The 21,181-nt window shown below is 39.4% G+C and overlaps 1 protein-coding gene across 1 annotated transcript; it reads left to right on the top strand.

The window, feature by feature from the left end:
• The first annotated feature begins 12,518 nt into the window (after positions 1-12,518).
• LOC138851244 (phosphatidylinositol 5-phosphate 4-kinase type-2 alpha-like) lies at positions 12,519-20,195 on the top strand. Its single transcript, XM_070080149.1, has 4 exons — positions 12,519-12,767; positions 15,012-15,109; positions 19,442-19,552; positions 20,129-20,195. Exons 1-4 carry the CDS (start codon positions 12,639-12,641, stop codon positions 20,178-20,180), a joined length of 390 nt encoding a protein of 129 aa, XP_069936250.1. The 5' UTR covers positions 12,519-12,638; the 3' UTR covers positions 20,181-20,195.
• Positions 20,196-21,181: the final 986 nt, after the last annotated feature.

Below are 21,181 nucleotides of genomic sequence, written 5' to 3'. Positions count from 1 at the left end.
CTTTACTGTCCATTTTTCGAACTTAACTTTCTCTTTTTCACTTAGCTTTCTTTTTTCACACTTGACTTTCTCTTGTTTCACTCTTAGCTTTCATTTTTCACACTAAATTAGCTTTCTCTTTTTCACACAGAGCTTCTCTTTTTTTCACAGCTTTATCTTTTTTCACACTTAGCTTTCTCTTTTTCACTTAGCTTTCTCTTTTCACTTAGCTTTCTCTTTTTCACTTAGCTTTCTCTTTTCACTTAGCTTTCTCTTTTCACTTAGCTTTCTCTTTTCACTTAGCTTTCTCTTTTCACTTAGCTTTCTCTTTTTCACTTAGCTTTCTCTTTTTCACTTAGCTTTCTCTTTTCACTTAGCTTTCTCTTTTCACTTAGCTTTCTCTTTTTCACTTAGCTTTCTCTTTTCACACGTTAAGTTTCTATTTTTCACATACTAACCTTCCAGACGCTTACCTTATTAATAACTTCACCGGGAAGTGAGGGGGGGGATCTCTTGATGCTCTTCAATGGCTCTAAATTCAAGGAGTTGGAGTTCCCTTCCAGTTCCTCGCATCAAGATTTGACAAACCTCTCGTTCCCAAGGCACTGAGCGGCCCCTAGGGGTTTAGTGCTTCCCCATGATTATAATGATCTCTCTTCCCCCCATCTCTGAAGCATCCCCGTTCCCCATGCAGCACTGGATGGCCCACTAGGGTTTAGCGCCCTTTTTTTTGGGGGGGGGGATATTACGCTAAGACCCACAATGTTTGACTAACACCCAAGTACCTACTCACCACTAGGTGAAGAAAGGGAAGCAGGTTCAAGGTAGCGTGTCCAGTGTCTGCACCCGTCCTGGGTTACATACTGGGTGCTTTAGTTTTGAGCTGAAGGCGCTACCACTCGAGCCACAAGTCACCACACGGGGGGAGGGAGTATGACCTCAGACATCTGACGACGTGTGTGTGAACAAGCGAAATCGTTCTCAGGCATTTACGTTCTTCATAGACTCTGCGGTATACTTCTGTATCTTATAATTTTCAGAGTGATGCGCTGAACCCACAGGGGTAATACAGCGTCTTGGGGAAGGCGAAACGTATCTGTAGTCCATGTACTGTATCTAGGACTACTTGTGCTATATATACGAAGCTGCCCACATTTCCTCTGATAGTTTTACAAGCCTTTGGAGAGAGCGCGGCTGGAACCAACAGCCTGGCCAATCAGACCAGCAACCGAGAGGCCTGGTCTGGGACCCGCCCGGTGGAGGCCATGACCCCTCCCCTTCCTGCCTCCCGAAGGCGGGTAGAGGAGCTATAAATCGACCCATGCAACCACATATAGGTCAGTACACACACACACACTGCACGAAGGTTATAGAAGCATCGATCTCGACTATTCCAGTCGTCACACGCCACAGAAACACACATTCCCCTGCATGCCTGAACACAGACTCCCGTTGTCCACACAAATTCCTCCTCACCGTGCCTTTACCTTCTCTACTTACAGTCACTAAGCTACGTAATAACTAAGCTACGTAATAACTAAGTTACGTAATAACTAAGCTACGTATTCACTCAGACTTTTTGCGCTCCTGTGGCTTTCTTGATTCGACAGAGATTATACACTCTGGTGACTCGAGAAAAATCCTAATTGGAGAAGTGTCAAACATCACTAGGCTACATATTCACTAGGCTACATATCTTATCTTATCTTATATTTACTAGGCTACATATTTACTAGGCTACATATTTACTAGGCTACATATTTACTAGGCTACATATTTACTAGGCTATATATTCACTAGGCTACATATTTACTAGGCTAAATATTTACTAGGCTACATATTTACTAGGCTACATATTCACTAGGCTACATATTTACTAGGCTACATATTTACTAGGCTACATATTTACTAGGCTACATATTTACTAGGCTACATATTTACTAGACTACATATTTACTATGCTACATATTTACTATGCTGTATATTCACAAGGCTACATATTCACTAGGCTACATATTTACTAGGCTACATATATACTAGGCTACATATTTACTAGGCAACATATTTACTAGGCTGCATATTCACTAGGCTACATATTCACTAGGCTACATATTCACTAGGCTACATATTTACTAGGCTACATATTTACTAGGCTACATATTTACTAGGCTACATATTTACTAGGCTACATATTTACTAGGCTACATATTTACTAGACTACATATTTACTAGGCTATATATTCACTACACTACATATTCACTAGGCTACATATTCACTAGGCTACATATTTACTAGGCTACATATTTACTAGGCTACATATTTACTAGGCTACATATTCACTAGGCTACATATTCACTAGGCTACATATTCACTAGGCTACATATTTACTAGGCTACATATTCACTAGGCTACATATTCACTAGGCTACATATTCACTAGGCTACATATTCACTAGGCTACATATTCACTAGGCTACATATTCACTAGGCTACATATTCACTAGGCTACATATTCACTAGGCTACATATTCACTAGGCTACATATTCACTAGGCTACATATTCACTAGGCTACATATTCACTAGGCTACATATTCACTATGCTACATATTTACTAGGCTACATATTCACTAGGCTACATATTTACTAGGCTACATATTTACTAGTCTACATATTCACTAGGCTACATATTCACTAGGCTACATATTCACTAGGCTACATATTTACTAGGCTACATATTTACTAGGCTACATATTTACTAGGCTACATATTTACTAGGCTACATATTTACTAGACTACATATTTACTAGGCTACATATTCACTACACTACATATTTACTAGGCTACATATTACTAGGCTACATATTTACTAGGCTACATGTTTACTAGGCTACATATTTACTAGGTTACATATTCACTAGGCTACATATTTACTAGACTACATATTACTAGGCTACATATTTACTAGGCTACATATTTACTAGGCTACATATTTACTAGGCTACATATTTACTAGGCTACATATTTACTAGACTACATATTCACTAGGCTACATATTCAATAGGCTACATATTCACTAGGCTACATATTCACTAGGCTACATATTCACTAGGCTACATATTTACTAGGCTACATATTCACTAGGCTACATATTCACTAGGCTACATATTCACTAGGCTACATATTCACTAGGCTACATATTCACTAGGCTACATATTCACTAGGCTACATATTCACTAGGCTACATATTCACTAGGCTACATATTCACTAGGCTACATATTCACTAGGCTACATATTCATTAGGCTACATATTCACTAGGCTACATATTTACTAGGCTACATATTTACTAGGCTACATATTCACTAGGCTATATATTCATTAGGCTACATATTCACTAGGCTACATATTTACTAGGCTACATATTTACTAGGCTACATATTTACTAGGCTACATATTTACTAGGCTACATATTTACTAGACTACATATTTACTAGGCTACATATTCACTACACTACATATTTACTAGGCTACATATTACTAGGCTACATATTTACTAGGCTACATATTTACTAGGCTACATATTTACTAGGTTACATATTCACTAGGCTACATATTTACTAGACTACATATTACTAGGCTACATATTTACTAGGCTATATATTTACTAGGCTACATATTTACTAGGCTACATATTTACTAGGCTACATATTTACTAGACTACATATTCACTAGGCTACATATTCAATAGGCTACATATTCACTAGGCTACATATTCACTAGGCTACATATTTACTAGGCTATAAATTCACTAGGCTACATATTTACTAGGCTATATATTCAATAGGCTACATATTCACTAGGCTACATATTCACTAGGCTACATATTCACTAAGCTACATATTCACTAGGTTACATATTCACTAGGCTACATATTCACTAGGCTACATATTTACTAGGCTACATATTCACTAGGCTACATATTTACTAGGCTATATATTTACTAGGCTACATATTACTAGGCTACATATTTACTAGGCTACATATTTAATAGGCTACATATTTACTAGGCTACATATTTACTAGGCTACATATTCACTAGGCTACATATTGACTAGGCTACATATTCACTAGGCTACATATTCACTAGGTTACATATTCACTAGGCTACATATTCACTAGGCTACATATTCACTAGGCTACATATTCACTAGGCTACATATTCACTAGGCTGCATATTCACTAGGCTACATATTTACTAGGCTACATATTTACTAGGCTACATATTTACTAGGCTACATATTTACTAGGCTACATATTTACTAGACTACATATTTACTAGGCTACATATTTACTAGGCTACATATTTACTAGGCTACATATTTACTAGGCTACATATTCACTACACTACATATTTACTAGGCTACATATTTACTAGGCTACATATTTACTAGGCTACATATTCACTAGGCTACATATTCACTATGCTACACATTTATTAGACTACATATTCACTAGGCTATATATTCATTAGGCTACATATTCACTAGGCTACATATTTACTAGGCTACATATTTACTAGGCTACATATTTACTAGGCTACATATTCACTAGGCTACATATTCACTAGGCTACATATTTACTAGGCTACATATTTACTAGGCTACATATTTACTAGGCTACATATTTACTAGGCTACATATTTACTAGGCTACATATTTACTAGGCTACATATTACTAGGCTACATATTTACTAGGCTACATATTTACTAGGCTAAATATTTACTAGGCTACATATTTACTAGGATACATATTTACTAGACTACATATTCACTAGGCTACATATTCAATAGGCTACATATTCACTAGGCTACATATTCACTAGGCTATATATTTACTAGGCTACATATTCACTAGGCTACATATTTACTAGGCTATATATTCAATAGGCTACATATTCACTAGGCTACATATTCACTAGGCTACATATTCACTAGGCTACATATTCACTAGGTTACATATTCACTAGGCTACATATTCACTAGGCTACATATTTACTAGGCTACATATTCACTAGGCTACATATTTACTAAGCTATATATTTGCTAGGCTACATATTCACTAGGCTACATATTCACTAGGCTACATATTCTCTAGGCTGCATATTCACTAGGCTACATATTCACTAGGCTACATATTCACTAGACTACATATTTACTAGGCTACATATTCACTAGGCTACATATTCATTAGGCTACATATTCACTAGGCTACATATTTACTAGGCTACATATTTACTAGGCTACATATTTACTAGGCTACATATTTACTAGGCTACATATTTACTAGGCTACATATTCACTAGGCTACATATTTACTAGGCTACATATTTACTAGGCTACATATTTACTAGGCTACATATTCACTAGGCTACATATTCACTAGGCTACACATTCACTAGGCTACTTATTCACTAGGCTACATATTTACTAGGCTACATATTACTAGGCTACATATTTACTAGGCTACATATTTACTAGGCTACATATTTACTAGGCTACATATTTACTAGGCTACATATTTACTAGGCTACATATTTACTAGGCTACATATTTACTAGGCTACATATTTACTAGGCTACACATTCACTAGGCTACTTATTCACTAGGCTACATATTTACTAGGCTACATATTTACTAGGCTACATATTTACTAGGCTACATATTTACTAGGCTACAAATTTACTAGGCTACATATTTACTAGGCTACATATTTACTAGGCTACATATTTACTAGGCTACATATTTACTAGGCTACATATTTACTAGGCTACATATTTACTAGGCTACATATTTACTAGGCTACTCAGTCAAAACAGACAACAATCGTCCTGGTGTTGGACGTCGCATGTACATCATACAAGATGTTCACTTTCATACTTCTGAAGAGCTGCCTTTCCTTGGATCAAAAACCTGATTTTTTTTTACCCCCTCCCCATTTCCAGTATGCGTTGTTTGAGACCCCTCCCTGCGGGTTTAGGGCTTCCCCTGCAGTGTAAGCAGTACACTCTGGAGCATTCACCGGAACACAGGAAGGAAAGTCTTCGATGATGTGCTTCCGGTCAGAGATAAAACAAAAGATTGTGACGCACTTCCACTTAAAGTTAAGACGCACCACAGTCACCAGACACTGTGGTGACGCAGGTCACACCAGACACTGGTGACGCAGGTGACACTGCAGGTCACACGCAGGTCGCACAGACTGTGGTGACGCAGTCACACCAGTCACACCAGACACTGTGGTGACGCAGTCACACCAGTCACTGGTGAGTCACCAGACACTGTGGTGACGCAGGTCATACCAGACACTGTGGTGACGCAGGTCACACCAGACACTGTGGTGACGCAGGTCACACCAGACACTGTGGTGACGCAGGTCACACCAGACACTGTGGTGACGCAGGTCACACCAGACACTGTGGTGACGCAGGTCATACCAGACACTGTGGTGACGCAGGTCACACCAGACACTGGTGACGCAGGTCATACCAGACACTGTGGTGACGCAGGTCACACCAGACACTGTGGTGACGCAGGTCATACCAGACACTGGTGACGCAGGTCACACCAGACACTGTGGTGTTGCAAGTCACACCAGACACTGGTGACGCAGGTCATACCAGACACTGTGGTGACGCAGGTCACACCAGACACTGGTGACGCAGGTCACACTAGACACTGTGGTGACGCAGGTCACAGCAGACGCCCTGATGGTGACCGTATCTAAATACAAAAAAATCCATTTCATTTATTTATGGGATAGGATAACTATTCCCAAGTAATAATAACTGCAGCTCTGCTGGAAGGTAACCTGTGAAGCTGCCGTAACTGCTGGGATACTTGACGATATTTATATCGTCCTACTGAAGCCTGCCAGCTCAAGCTGACACTACTGAAATCTCCCAGCTCAGGCTGACATTACTGAAATCCCCCAGCTCAGGCTGACATTACTGAAATCCCACAGCTCAGGCTGACATTACTGAAATCTCCCAGCTCAGGCTGACACTACTGAAATCTCCCAGCTCAGGCTGACATTACTGAAATCTCCCAGCTCAGGCTGACATTACTGAAATCTCCCAGCTCAGGCTGACATTACTGAAATCCCCCAGCTCAGGCTGACATTACTGAAATCTCCCAGCTCAGGCTGAAACTACTGAAATCTCCCAGCTCAGGCTGACATTACTGAAATCTCCCAGCTCAGGCTGACACTACTGAAATCTCCCAGCTCAGGCTGAAACTACTGAAATCTCCCAGCTCAGGCTGACATTACTGAAATCCCCCAGCACAGGCTGACACTACTGAAATCTCCCAGCTCAGGCTGACACTACTGAAATCTCCCAGCTCAGGCTGACACTACTGAAATCTCCCAGCACAGGCTGACACTACTGAAATCTCCCAACTCAGGCTGACACTACTGAAATCTCCCAGCTCAGGCTGACACTACTGAAATCTTCCAGCTCAGACTGACACTACTGAAATCTCCCAGCTCAGGCTGACACTACTGAAATCTCCCCGCTCAGGCTGACACTACTGAAATCTCCCAGCTCAGGCTGACATAACTGAAATCTCCCAGCTCAGGCTGACATTACTGAAATCTCCCAGCTCAGGCTGAAACTACTGAAATCTCCCAGCTCAGGCTGACATTACTGAAATCTCCCAGCTCAGGCTGACATTACTGAAATCTCCCAGCTCAGGCTGACATTACTGAAATCCCCCAGCTCAGGCTGACATTACTGAAATCCCCCAGCTCAGGCTGACACTACTGAAATCCCCCAGCACAGGCTGACACTACTGAAATCCCCCAGCTCAGGCTGACATTACTGAAATCCCCCAGCTCAGGCTGACATTACTGAAATCCCCCAGCTCAGGCTGACATTACTGAAATCTCCCAGCTCAGGCTGACACTACTGATATCCCCCAGCTCAGGCTGACACTACTGAAATCTCCCAGCTCAGGCTGACACTACTGATATCCCCCAGCTCAGGCTGACACTACTGATATCCCCCAGCTCAGGCTGACACTACTGATATCCCCCAGCTCAGGCTTACACTACTGAAATCTCCCAGCTCAGGCTGACACTACTGATATCCCCCAGCTCAGGCTGACACTACTGATATCTCCCCAGCTGAAACACTGAAATCTCCCAGCTCAGGCTGACACTAAATCTGATATTACTGAAATCTCCCAGCTCAGGCTGAAACTACTGAAATCTCCCAGCTCAGGCTGACATTACTGAAATCTCCCACCTCAGGCTGACTACTGAAATCTCCCAGCTCAGGCTGACATTACTGAAATCTCCCAGCTCAGGCTGACACTACTGAAATCCCCCAGCACAGGCTGACACTACTGAAATCTCCCAGCTCAGGCTGACACTACTGAAATCCCCAGCTCAGGCTGACACTTCTGAAATCTCCCAGCTCAGGCTGACACTACTGAAATCTCCCAGCACAGGCTGACACTACTGAAATCTCCCAGCTCAGGCTGACACTACTGAAATCTCCCAGCTCAGGCTGACACTACTGAAATCTTCCAGCTCAGACTGACACTACTGAAATCTCCCAGCTCAGGCTGACACTACTGAAATCTCCCCGCTCAGGCTGACACTACTGAAATCTCCCAGCTCAGGCTGACACTACTGAAATCCCCCGGCTCAGGCTGACACTACTGAAATCCCCCAGCTCAGGCTGACACTACTGAAATCTCCCAGCTCAGGCTGAAACTACTGAAACCTCCCAGCTCAGGCTGACACTACTGAAATCTCCCAGCTCAGGCTGACACTACTGATAACCCCCAGCTCAGGCTGACACTACTGATATCCCCCAGCTCAGGCTGACACTACTGATATCCCCCAGCTCAGGCTGACACAATTACGCATTATGTATGAACATCATCCCGTATATTGGAACATGATAGTCAAATATTTTTATTTTTGTTGTAGTTTCCAGTGTAACTATCATATGAAAGAAGGTAGCAGCACACTGCTGATGTTTCCAATTTTGCTAAATAAAAGAGAAACTGAACCACTGGTGGTGGTGAGGCAGTCACACCAGCCCAGTCTGTCTGCTTCACTCTACATCCACCTTCTTGAAAGATACATGTACTACTAGCAGGACTGGAATCATTTAATTAATGGTACATAATACTGACTGGTCCATGAGTAAGACATATGTGCAACTGTTGAGTGCAGTTATTGTGGAAACGTTTCGCCTGCGCTACAGGCATTTTTTTTTTTTGTAGAATATAGAGGTGACTAAATATTGGAGACAGCAGGAGCAGTGGTGAAGTATAGATGAGGGGGATCAGTCCCCCAGCTGCCTTGAAGAAGCGATTTTGAGTTGGTCAGTAACACCTCAGCTTTGAGATGTGCTCAGTTACTGTTATGAATGAAAAGAAGCTGACTGTCATAGACTAGATGAAGTGCAGGAAATGAGGAAGAGGCTGAAGAAATATGGCGTAAATTTAAGAATGCATTGCTAGTGTTCAGCAGAGGTTTATGAGTCTAGGAAGGTGAAATGATGAGGTGAAGTGGGTAGTAAGGGAGAAAAAAACTGCATACGAGCGATTTTTGTAATGTAAAATGATAGAAAGAAGAAGGAGGTTAAAAAAAAAAAGTGAGGGAGTGCAGAAGAACCACTGAGTCCACATCAACAAATTTTGCTGAGAATCATTGAAGCTGTTTTATAGAGAGATCAATAAGGTGGAGAGGCCTGGGGAGAGACCAGTTGAACCTAGCAGTTATAAACGAAAAGGGAGAATAGATAGATGTTAGGTGGAGGTACTGGAAGGTTGAAAATGATATTGTAACGAGTTGTTGAATGTTAGTGATGAAGGGGAGGTAGTGATTTCATGATTGGGGCAGGGGAAGATAACATTGTATAGGAGCAATGAGGAGTCTGGGTTGCACGTGCGGAAAGTGCGTGAGTAGAATGAAAAAGGGGAAAGCGAATGGGTTAGATGGGATTAAGACAAGAGATGATAAAGGAAGCTAGGAATATGGTGCTGAGTGGTTTGTGTGTTTTTTCAACATGAGTATGAAAGAAGAGAAGGTACCAAAAGATTAGCAGAGAACACGCATAAGTCTCTTAAATGAGGAAAAAGGGAACAAGGGAGAATATAATAATTAGAGGAGGATAAGCCTGTTGAGTATACCAGGTAAAGTTTACGGTAGAATTATTAGTGAAAGGTCTAGGGGTAAAAAGAGCAAAATTACAGAGAAGACGGGGGATTTAGGAAGATTAGGGGGATGTGTAGACCAAGTGTTTATACTGAGACATGTAAGCGAGCAGATCTTAGATAAACGTAAAGAGGTGTTTGTTAAACTAATGAATTTAGAAAAGGAATGTGATAGGATGGATAGGGAAGCCATGTGGCAGAAACTGTAAATGTTTAGAATAAGAGGTAGCAAGTTAAGAGGAGCTTTTAGGCAGAGAGATTGAGGCTCAAGTTAGGGTAAATAGGAGGAAGGACTATTCCCCAGTGAAAGTAGAACTTATTTATTTATTTATTTATTTAATGTCTTTTCAAACAGTACATTGAGATTGTGTATATACAATAGTGGGTTGCAATGTAAAGAGAGCCTCTATTATGCCTAGGCATTATGGGCATTATAGACACACACACACACACACACACACACACACACACACACACACACACACACACACACACACACACACACACACACACACACACACACCCACATATATATATATATATATATATATATATATATATATTTATATAATATATATTTATATATACATATATATATATATATATATATATATAGAGAGAGAGAGAGAGAGAGAGAGAGAGAGAGAGAGAGAGAGAGAGAGAGAGAGGAGAGAGAGAGAGAGAGAGAGAGAGAGAGAGAGAGAGAGAGAGGGAGAGAGAGAGAGGCAGAGAGAGAGAGAGAGAGAGAGAGAGAGAGAGAGAGAGAGAGAGAGAGAGAGAGAGAGAGAGAGAGAGAGAGAGAGAGAGAGAGAGAGAGAGAGAGAGAGAGAGAGAGAGAGAGAGAGAGAGCAAGTAGTAAGGTGCAGTAGTAAGGATGAATGGGAGGATGTTGGCACCTGGAGAAGAAGTTGATATCCTTGGGGTGAAATTTGACTCCAAACTAACCATGAAGAACCATGTTGTAAATCTTGCAAACAAGGCAGCCAGGAAGCTTACAGCACTTCGCCGTATCTCCCATCTGCTTGACAGTAGGGGTTGCAAGATCCTGTACGAGGCACAAGTACGCTCGCACCTTGAGTATGCTCCACTTTCTTGGTTTGCCTGCCCCCCCTCTCATCTGCGACTGCTTGACAGAGTAGAGAACAGAGCAAGACGTCTCATCTCTCGCCTGGACCCATCCTGGATAGATCTGTCATTTCAGCAGAGCCTTCAACATAGGAGGGATGTGGGTGGCCTTACTGTTATGTACAAGGCCAATATTGTCAAAATACCACACTTGGATCCACTTCGAGGACAGCGTGAAACAAGCTTTTATGCCACAAGACGGGCAGAAAGCAGCAACTTCACTCTGGCTGTACCCTTCTCCAGAACATCACTCCATCTGAGATCATACATACCCAGGATGACTCGAGTATGGAACACATTCGTACAGGATAATGATGTCAACGAGATAAAGTCAGTTGATCAAATGAAAATGCTGGCCAGAGATGGCTCCAACTTCATCCTGTTTCCTACTTGATAAGATAAGATAAGATAAGATAAGATTTCGTTCGGATTTTTAACCCCGGAGGATTAGCCACCCAGGATAACCCAAGAAAGTCAGTGCGTCATCGAGGACTGTCTAACTTATTTCCATTGGGGTCCTTAATCTTGTCCCCCAGGATGCGACCCACACCAGTCGACTAACACCCAGGTACCTATTTGCTGCTAGGTGAACAGGACAACAGGTGTAAGGAAACGTGTCGAAATGTTTCCACCCGCCGGGAATCGAACCCGGGCCCTCCGTGTGTGAAGCGGGAGCTTTAGCCACCAGGCCACCGGGCCTTTCAAATGAGCTGATGTAGGCAACAGCTCTTAGCTTGCCAATAAAGTTAGGAATCCTTAACCTGTAAATAGCTGTCAATAAAGCTAGGGATCCTTAACCTTGTCAAACCCTGTGTAAAAAAAAAAAAAAAAAAAAAAAAAAAAAAAAAAAAAAAAAAAAAAAAAAAAAAAAAAAAAAAAAAAAAAAAAAAGAGAGAGAGAGAGAGAGAGAGGGAGAGACAGAGAGACAGAGAGAAAGCGTGGAAGGGAGGGGGAAATGAATGATTGTACATCGTGCCATAATATCTAAACTGAATTCCCAGACTAATACAACCAAGAAGTCTCACATAAACATTCAAAATATGTGGTGCATCCATGATAACAGTAGTGCCAAGTATAAGCTCCAAGGCTCACAACACAACCCTAATACACTCCTGGATCGCTCTTTCTTGCAGTCTACGCTGCTCTTTTGTCTCTCATTGTTGTGTGTATGTGAATGCTATGTCGTTTATGCGTCAATAATAGAGGTGGAGTGGGCTGTAACTTGCGTTCTGACAGCCTTATCATGGGTGGCGTGTATTGAAAATTTCTTGTGTGATTATCAGGCACAAGGAGAAGTCTAGAACGATGGCGTCAAGCTCGAGTTTAGCCTCGAAACTGAAGAAGAAGGCAGTGCGAGTGAAACACCAAAAAGTGAAGCTGTTCAGAGCCAATGAGCCCTTCCTTTCTGTCTTCATGTGGGGAGTAAACCACACGGTATGTTTACCACTTGATCTCTTACTACACTTGACAGTGACTTTCATTGTGAATTTGTTGATATCTAATGTCATCTCTTGCCAGCTTGTACGTCTACACTGGGCGAGAAGTGTGCGTCTTGCTGTGGTGATCATCTCAAGTTGTAGCAACTTGACCATCATCATGATTCTTAAATATTTTTTTCCCTTATATCTTGCGTTTTTGACATAGGCATATACCACAAATCATGAGGAAGACTTGCATGTCCGAGGCATTATGGTGATAACTACTGCACTATGTATCTATGTGAATTAGTGTAATTTCTTATACATTGCTTGTGTTGATATTACAATGTTTAGTAAGTGTAGCTGATATTTTTGTTCTTACCAGCCATTCTCTTGTTAATTCCTGGCCGTTATTTACTGCATAATTATGTGTGTGACAGTCATTTAGAATCAGTTGTCTGGTTCATACATAATACAGAAAATACACTTCTCGTTTGAAACTTAATAACTTTGAGTTAGGTTAGTACTTGAATGGGTGTTTACAGCTTTCATTGCTTTTCAAGACCCCCAAACAAATTGCCACATTATTTGATTTTACAGCATTCTTCTAGGATAAATCTGTTTAATTGTTATAAATGTATATCCTTAAAACCATTGTAAAAACTTTAGGTTGTAAAGACTTTCATACATTGTCCTTTGCGAGAAGTTATTTAATTTTTTGTGAACTTATGCAAAGCATTTCTACATTAAAAACTTCTTTCTTACTTTTGTGGCATCATAACATTTTTATATATCTTCACTGTTATCTAGTATCAAAAAAAATAAATAAAAAAATACCTAGAAATTAGCCAACTAGTATATTACATTATGGGGAGGACCTAAAGGGCTCCAAATGGAAATGAACTATAATGCCTTCATGACTTTTTTGAGTTATCCTGGGTTAAAAATTATCTTGGGTAAAGTACCTATTCCACAAGATATTGATGTTGTTTGTGTGGGCCTTGGTAAGTCTTTTCAGTGTTTTGGTTCTAAACAAGGAGTGGAAAGCAATATCAAGGAGTGCAACCCTTTAGTTGAATATTTACCTTGCATTGCTTACTTGCTCAATTTTGTTGATCACACAGCAATAGGTGTTTGTATTGAGGCTGCCTCATTGTTGGAAATTGTTCAAAAAGGTGTATTCATTCTCCCTACAGATGATGTCTCCTGACAACTTGAAGTTGCATTCTGAAAGTGAAAAACAAGTGATTGTAGGCCAAGGAGGCATGATGCAGGGAATGCACTCCCATTGAATTATGATGGGATAATTGACACACTGAACATTTTACAAGATTTCCATCAGAATAGTGATACTCAAGAAGTAGCTATAAAAGTTTCTGCTAGTTTGTGTTAACTTCAGTCATTCTTCCTTTTTGTATTCTGGACTGTTTTGGAATTCCTACACAAAGTTAATTTATTCTTCAAACTGAGGTATTTATACTAAATAAAGTAATAGAGCATATGAAGTCCTTACCAGAATTTCTTTTGGGTTGTTTACAGTGGATCAGTCACTGTGAGGAACAGGCTGAGCAGATGAAATTAAAAATCCAAAATGAATCAGAAAATCTGAATATGAGTTGAACTATTGAGCTGAATGGAAATGACAAGTGACTTACATAAGATAAGATAAACATTGTGTTCGATTTTTAACCCGGAGGGTTAAACATCCAGAATAATCCAATAAAGCCAGTGTGTTATCGGGGACTACCTGTCTTATTTCCATTAGATACTTTCAATCTCGTCTTCCAGGATGTAACCCACAAGTCAGCTAACACCCAGGTATCTGTTTACTGCTAGGTGAACAGAGACACCAGGTGTAAGGAAATATGCCAAATGTTTCCACCTGTGCTGGGGATCGAACCACAGACACTCAGTATGTGAGCTGAATGCGCTGTCAACTGAGCCACAGGTGCCTATAAAAAACAAACCGATGAAAAATATGTGTTTAAGGATACATTCTTCACTAAAGAGAAAGTTATTATTATTTTATTTGTTTACCTATTTTCAGTGTCTGTGCACCAACTATTGCAGTTTGTAATACGTAAAACTTTTAAGACTGATCCATGCTTTTGCCTGGTACTTCTTGGGCAATGCTATTTCACTTATGCAGTAAAAATATTATGCCAGGTTTGAGAGCACAGATAAGGGTGTATACTTAGCATCAAAAATTAGAATTTTGTCTGTGATTTAATTTTGACTATAATTTTTTTGTTTCTTTCAGAGCAGTGAGCTGAGTCATATTAATGTACCAGTGATGTTAATGCCTGATGACTTCAAAGCTCACTCCAAAGTCCGTGTGGACAACCACCTCTTTAACAAGTAAGTTGCTCACATTCAATAATCATGACTGATTTCTGCTGTAACTTACTGCTAAGCTCTACAGTAAGATATTACAAGGACCCCAGTAGAAATAAGTCACTTTGACTTTTTTGAGGATTATCCTAGGTAATTTACACATATGTATTTATGTATACCTGTGCCTAAATAAACTTACTATATGCAGTTTATGTAGGATGGTAGGTAATTTTATTAGTTTAAGTGTGAAAAAAATTGCAAAGGTTAGTGGATGAGTTTGGGAATGTGTGTAAAGGTAGAAAGTTGAAAGTGAACATAGAAAAGAGTAAGGTGATGAGGGTGTCAAATGATTTAGATAAAGAAAAATTGGATATCAAATTGGGGAGGAGGAGTATGGAAGAAGTGAATGTTTTCAGATACTTGGGAGTTGACGTGTCGGCGGATGGATTTATGAAGGATGAGGTTAATCATAGAATTGATGAGGGAAAAAAGGTGAGTGGTGCGTTGAGGTATATGTGGAGTCAAAAAACGTTATCTATGGAGGCAAAGAAGGGAATGTATGAAAGTATAGTAGTACCAACACTCTTATATGGGTGTGAAGCTTGGGTGGTAAATGCAGCAGCGAGGAGACGGTTGGAGGCAGTGGAGATGTCCTGTTTAAGGGCGATGTGTGGTGTAAATATTATGCAGAAAATTCGGAGTGTGGAAATTAGGAGAAGGTGTGGAGTTAATAAAAGTATTAGTCAGAGGGCAGAAGAGGGGTTGTTGAGGTGGTTTGGTCATTTAGAGAGAATGGATCAAAGTAGAATGACATGGAAAGCATATAAATCTATAGGGGAAGGAAGGCGGGGTAGGGGTCGTCCTCGAAAGGGTTGGAGAGAGGGGGTAAAGGAGGTTTTGTGGGTAAGGGGCTTGGACTTCCAGCAAGCGTGCGTGAGCGTGTTAGATAGGAGTGAATGGAGACGAATGGTACTTGGGACCTGACGATCTGTTGGAGTGTGAGCAGGGTAATATTTAGTGAAGGGATTCAGGGAAACCGGTTATTTTCATATAGTCGGACTTGAGTCCTGGAAATGGGAAGTACAATGCCTGCACTTTAAAGGAGGGGTTTGGGATATTGGCAGTTTGGAGGGATATGTTGTGTATCTTTATATGTGTATGCTTCTAGACTGTTGTATTCTGAGCACCTCTGCAAAAACAGTGATAATGTGTGAGTGTGGTGAAAGTGTTGAATGATGATGAAAGTATTTTCTTTTTGGGGATTTTCTTTCTTTTTTGGGTCACCCTGCCTCGGTGGGAGACGGCCGACTTGTTGAAAAAAAAAAAAAAAAGTGTAAGAGTATGTATTGCATTTAATGCTTCTTGGTGGATTTGTACAATATATCACTTGTGACTTATACTGTTCGTTGCTCATAATTTACAGTAGTGCCTTGACTTACAAATATCTTTCCTGTGAACATTAAGCTATAGTTACAAACATTTAGTTTGTTTTTTAAATGTATTCATATTTTGTGTATGTTCATTTTAGGCATATGTGGAAGGCTCACAAGTATTTGGTAGAGATTAAGTAACTATGCATATAATTACTTTTTTCTCAAAACCAAACTGTGAATATAATTTTTGATCTGCTATTTATTCACCAAATGCATTGATGTTTTGTGAATGTTCATTTTATGCATGTAAGGAGGGCTCATATTTGTTTGGTAGAGATTGGTAAAAACTTTCCATATAATTGCTAAGCTTTTATGACTGAATTATTATTTAATTTTTTCACTGTATGCATTGATATTAGGTGTATGGTCATGTGTATATGAACTCACATTTGTTTGGTAGAGATTGGTTAACGATCTCTTGAGTAGTGACTGGCAGGAGTGTATTTCATGTGCCTCTTCCTTCCTCAACAATCTCGTATGTGGAATTCTATCAGAGGCCTTACCATGATCTAACACCTCAAATACTTTAGTGAAAAAAGCTAGTAAATTTGTGAGGCAGGAATGCCAGCTGTTGATATGTGAAAGCTTAACTTGAAACACAACCCTTTCTCACATACTGAAGCCCAAGAGCCACAACTTCCTCATACAATATGCCCAGGCACCTAGTACTCCTACCATGTTACTGAGAAAGTGGAGTGCATATGTAATGAATGTTGTTTCAGATTCAGTGAGATTGAGGGAAAGGGAGAGAGAGGGACAAAGCTCTACTGCTGCCATTGCCTACACTTTTCTCACTTCATTTCTCCTTTGCCACTTGCTCAGCCACGACGGTAAGGGGGTGGTAGGCATATGTAAAGTGTTGTGTCGGATGCAATGGGAGGGACAGTGGGAATGAATAGGAGAATGGGAAGAAATTTGAGAGGTTAGGAAATGGGAGAGGGAAAAGAAATGAAGAATGGGTAGAAGTGGATGAAAAGGGAAGAGAAAGATGCTCATTTAAGTGTTGTACATATTTTCATATTATTTTATAATATGAATCTCCTGGAACCTACGTGTCTCATAAACCCAAGTTCCAAACACTCACATTACCCACTGTACGTGCACTTGCTAATTATATTAATTAATCTTATGAGTATTGCATTTAATGAATTTTTAAATACGGTAGACTGTTGGTTAACACGTGATCTGCTAATACTTTTTTTGCATTAATGTACATGGTTGCAAAATTGCTGCTGGTGAAGATGCCGCATCAATCAATTTATGTGGCAGAGTACATGTAGGGGAAAAATGTGGCATGCACTGGGTTCTTTGCCCTCCATCTCACAGTAAGCCTACATGCTAATCCATTGTCTTATGGGAGAGGTTTACATAATGTGCACATCCTCCCTTGCCTCAGTGCTCCATTCGTACATGTCTTTTTACCATACTCGGCCTGTGTTAGTGAATCAAATTTTTATCTTTTCGCCATTTTTTCTCATTTCCGGATAGTAAACATGGCATCCAAAAGGAATGTGAGTGACCCTGGAAGTATAAATAAGAAGCATAATTATGCATGAAAGTCTTGATGTTATAAAGAAAATTGAGATCCTAGATAATAAGGCACCTTATCCTGCTAGCAGAGAAGTAGATTTGGGATCATTGGCTGAAAGGTCATAAGGAGGAATGAGAAATTTAATGCTGGAGAAATATCTAGAAGCATTTAGAAAAGCATAAGAGAAGACCAGAATGCACGTATTACGAATGACCAATACAATGTCTGCATCATCCATTGTAATACTTATAACTGTCTCATGAAATTTAATGAGGCTAAATTTGTATACCTTGAGTATACCTTGTCATCAGGAAAGAAGAATCAACCAGACAACAATGCCTGGAAAGTGCTTTTATTACAACCATTAACATTGTTGTCCAGAACACTAGCATCTTTATTATTTTGGAAGTCTAAGCCAAGTTAATTCTTCACCACCAAGACACCATGATCACCTAGAAGTTGAAGTTTTGGAACACTGCAGTGGGCCTACTAACCTATGACAGCCTGGTCCCTCCAACTCCTGAACTCATGGCTTTACTGGTTTTACCTCTTTGCATGTCATCTTTACCACTACATAAACTTCAACTGTGGTTATCTCTGTAGGACCGAATAGCCGTTCATGGCAAAATGTTTCCTTGCCGAAATATCACAGTGATGTGCATGTGTCTTATTTCACATTTGTCAATATTTCATACCAAATCTTACCTATTGATTTATTTCTCTCTCCCATTAACTCCTGTCCCCTCTCCCATTCCCTGCTTTCCTCCAGTTCTTTCGATTTCTCTCAACTGAGAGTGGTTCCCAGCTGAGAGAAATAGTAATTTCTTTTCTAGGGAATTACTTATCAGAGACAGTTATAGATGTGATTTGTAGTGTAGTAACAGCTGTTAATGAGGTGATGATACTGGAAAAATCAAAGAGGCAGTGAGAAAAACACTGATTGGTTTGTGAATAATATCTGCTTGTCTGGATCCCTCAAAAGTATTTCAATACTTGCTGTTGTTGTCGACTTGGGCTTATTCTGTTGCTAACTCCTTAATTTATCACCATTAGAGTCTTCCTTCCCTCCAATATTTCCTTTCAGTAGTGTAGAATAGAAGACAGACAGGGATGTCTGTCCACTAATCTATGATATAGTTAAGAATTAGTCAATTTGAAGGCCAAATTCACTGTCAAAAACATGTTAGAAAGTTTGTACATATACTGTCCACATTTGGATGGTTGAAGTTTTGTGTTATAGTTGTAGACATACATATATGTTCTGTAGTGTCATAAAAATTTTCAGATTTGCATTTTCTGGCTCATTTGGACTTAATATTGTAACTACTCTACAATTGAATTACTGTTTTTATATTTCCATGTGTAGCCTCATGAATTTTTTTTAAATTACAGAGAGAACCTGCCTTCACACTTTAAAGTCAAAGAATACTGTCCCATTGTCTTCAGAAATTTAAGAGAGAGATTTGGTATTGATGATGTTGATTTTCGGGAGTCATTAACAAGGTAGGATATTGTGTGTGTATTACGTATTTCTATACCTGCTTTGGAGTCATGTTACTGTATACAGTGATATCTGAGAAATGAAGTTAATGTGAGTTTTGATAGATATATTTTTATATCTGTTGCTTTATTTGCCTACATTTTGAATGATTGCATTTGTCTATTACATAGTAGTCTTCAGCAGAGCAGTTAAAACTTTTTTCTTGAGTTTGCTTTTTCTTCTATGTTTTGCTTTTGAGCAATACACTGTTTTTTCATTATTTTTTCCAGAAATCTCTTTGTATGAGACTTTATTTTTGTTATGCATCTGTAGATGTAGAACACTTTTCTCACATTCTTTTTTTTTTACCTTTTCTTCATGGTAGATTTTTTAATAGATTTAGCATAACAGTTTTTTTTATAGTGATAAATATATAGTGGCTGTTCAGTATTGTAAGAGAAACAAATATCACCTTTAACTTCGGTTAATAATTATCCATGTTTGGTTTTTCTCCAGAATGTCATTATAATAAGAACATTAAGAGTTAATAATTTTACTTAGTGCCTTAAGTTATAGCCTAACACACAGGCCTCTCTTAGGTCGAGACTAATTGAAGTCCAGCGTTATGGGGGCATGAAAATGGACAGGTAATGGTGGTGTATTTTTATTTATTTTACAGTGATTATTTGCTATTTGAATTGTATTATGCATACTGAAGGATTTGAGCTGCTTAATGACCTTCAATAGAGCTCATCTTGCCTGCTGTAAAGAGGTTAGTGAGCCTTAATGAAGTTTGCACTCTTGTGTATTTCCTGACGAATAAGATGCATTGGTTTTGAATGCAGTGTAGTTTTGAGATTCATCAATGTGTTTTTCTGATTCTGTTTAAAGTGTCTGTAATATTTTGAGGATGAGTTTCAAGAAGATAAAAAATATTTCTAAGTAGCATAGCAGAGAGCAAAGATGAATTCTGCTAAAATTGTGGGACATGAACTAAGTTAAGCTCAAATTCATTGTGTTTTTCTTGGCAGTACTAACGTTGTTTACCTCACACTTGTTTAAGTTGACAATAATGTAACTGTAACAATACATCATTAAAAACTCGTTCTTCCACTGTGCAGAGGAAAATTAATAGACTGTAGTATATAGGATCGTAGTATGAACAGTCTTGAGGAAACTAGGTGTTAGTGATGTGAACAGTGCTATTTAAAGAAAGGTGGTCAGATAGAAGAAGACTTCCCTTGAATTATTAGTGAAGGATGATTAAAAACCCAATATAACCAACCCTTTGGTTGTGGATTATTTCCATTGGGTCAGTTAGGTCCTCTTCCCTAGGATGTGACACACAATAGCTGACTAAGACACTATTGCTAGGTGAATGGGGGCACCAGGTGTAAGGAGACTTGCCTATACATTTTATATGACCTGGGGATTAAATTTGGGTCCTTTCAGCATAGTTTAGGAATGGTTGGTGCATGGTCAGACTGCAACCATCCACACTCCAGAAATGTTGGAAACTACAAGTTTATGAAATTGGTTAAAAATTTCCTTATTTAGTGTATCCAAATACTATATCAGGTAAAGTTTATGGCAGAATTTTGGCAGTAGTGATGAGATATAATTGTTGTTAATAGTGAGGGGATAATTGTAAT

Source organism: Cherax quadricarinatus, unplaced genomic scaffold (assembly GCF_038502225.1).
Source record: "Cherax quadricarinatus isolate ZL_2023a unplaced genomic scaffold, ASM3850222v1 Contig173, whole genome shotgun sequence".
NCBI lineage: Eukaryota > Metazoa > Arthropoda > Malacostraca > Decapoda > Parastacidae > Cherax > Cherax quadricarinatus.
Note: the sequence above shows the minus strand (reverse complement) of the source record. Positions and strands in the feature narration are given on the sequence as shown.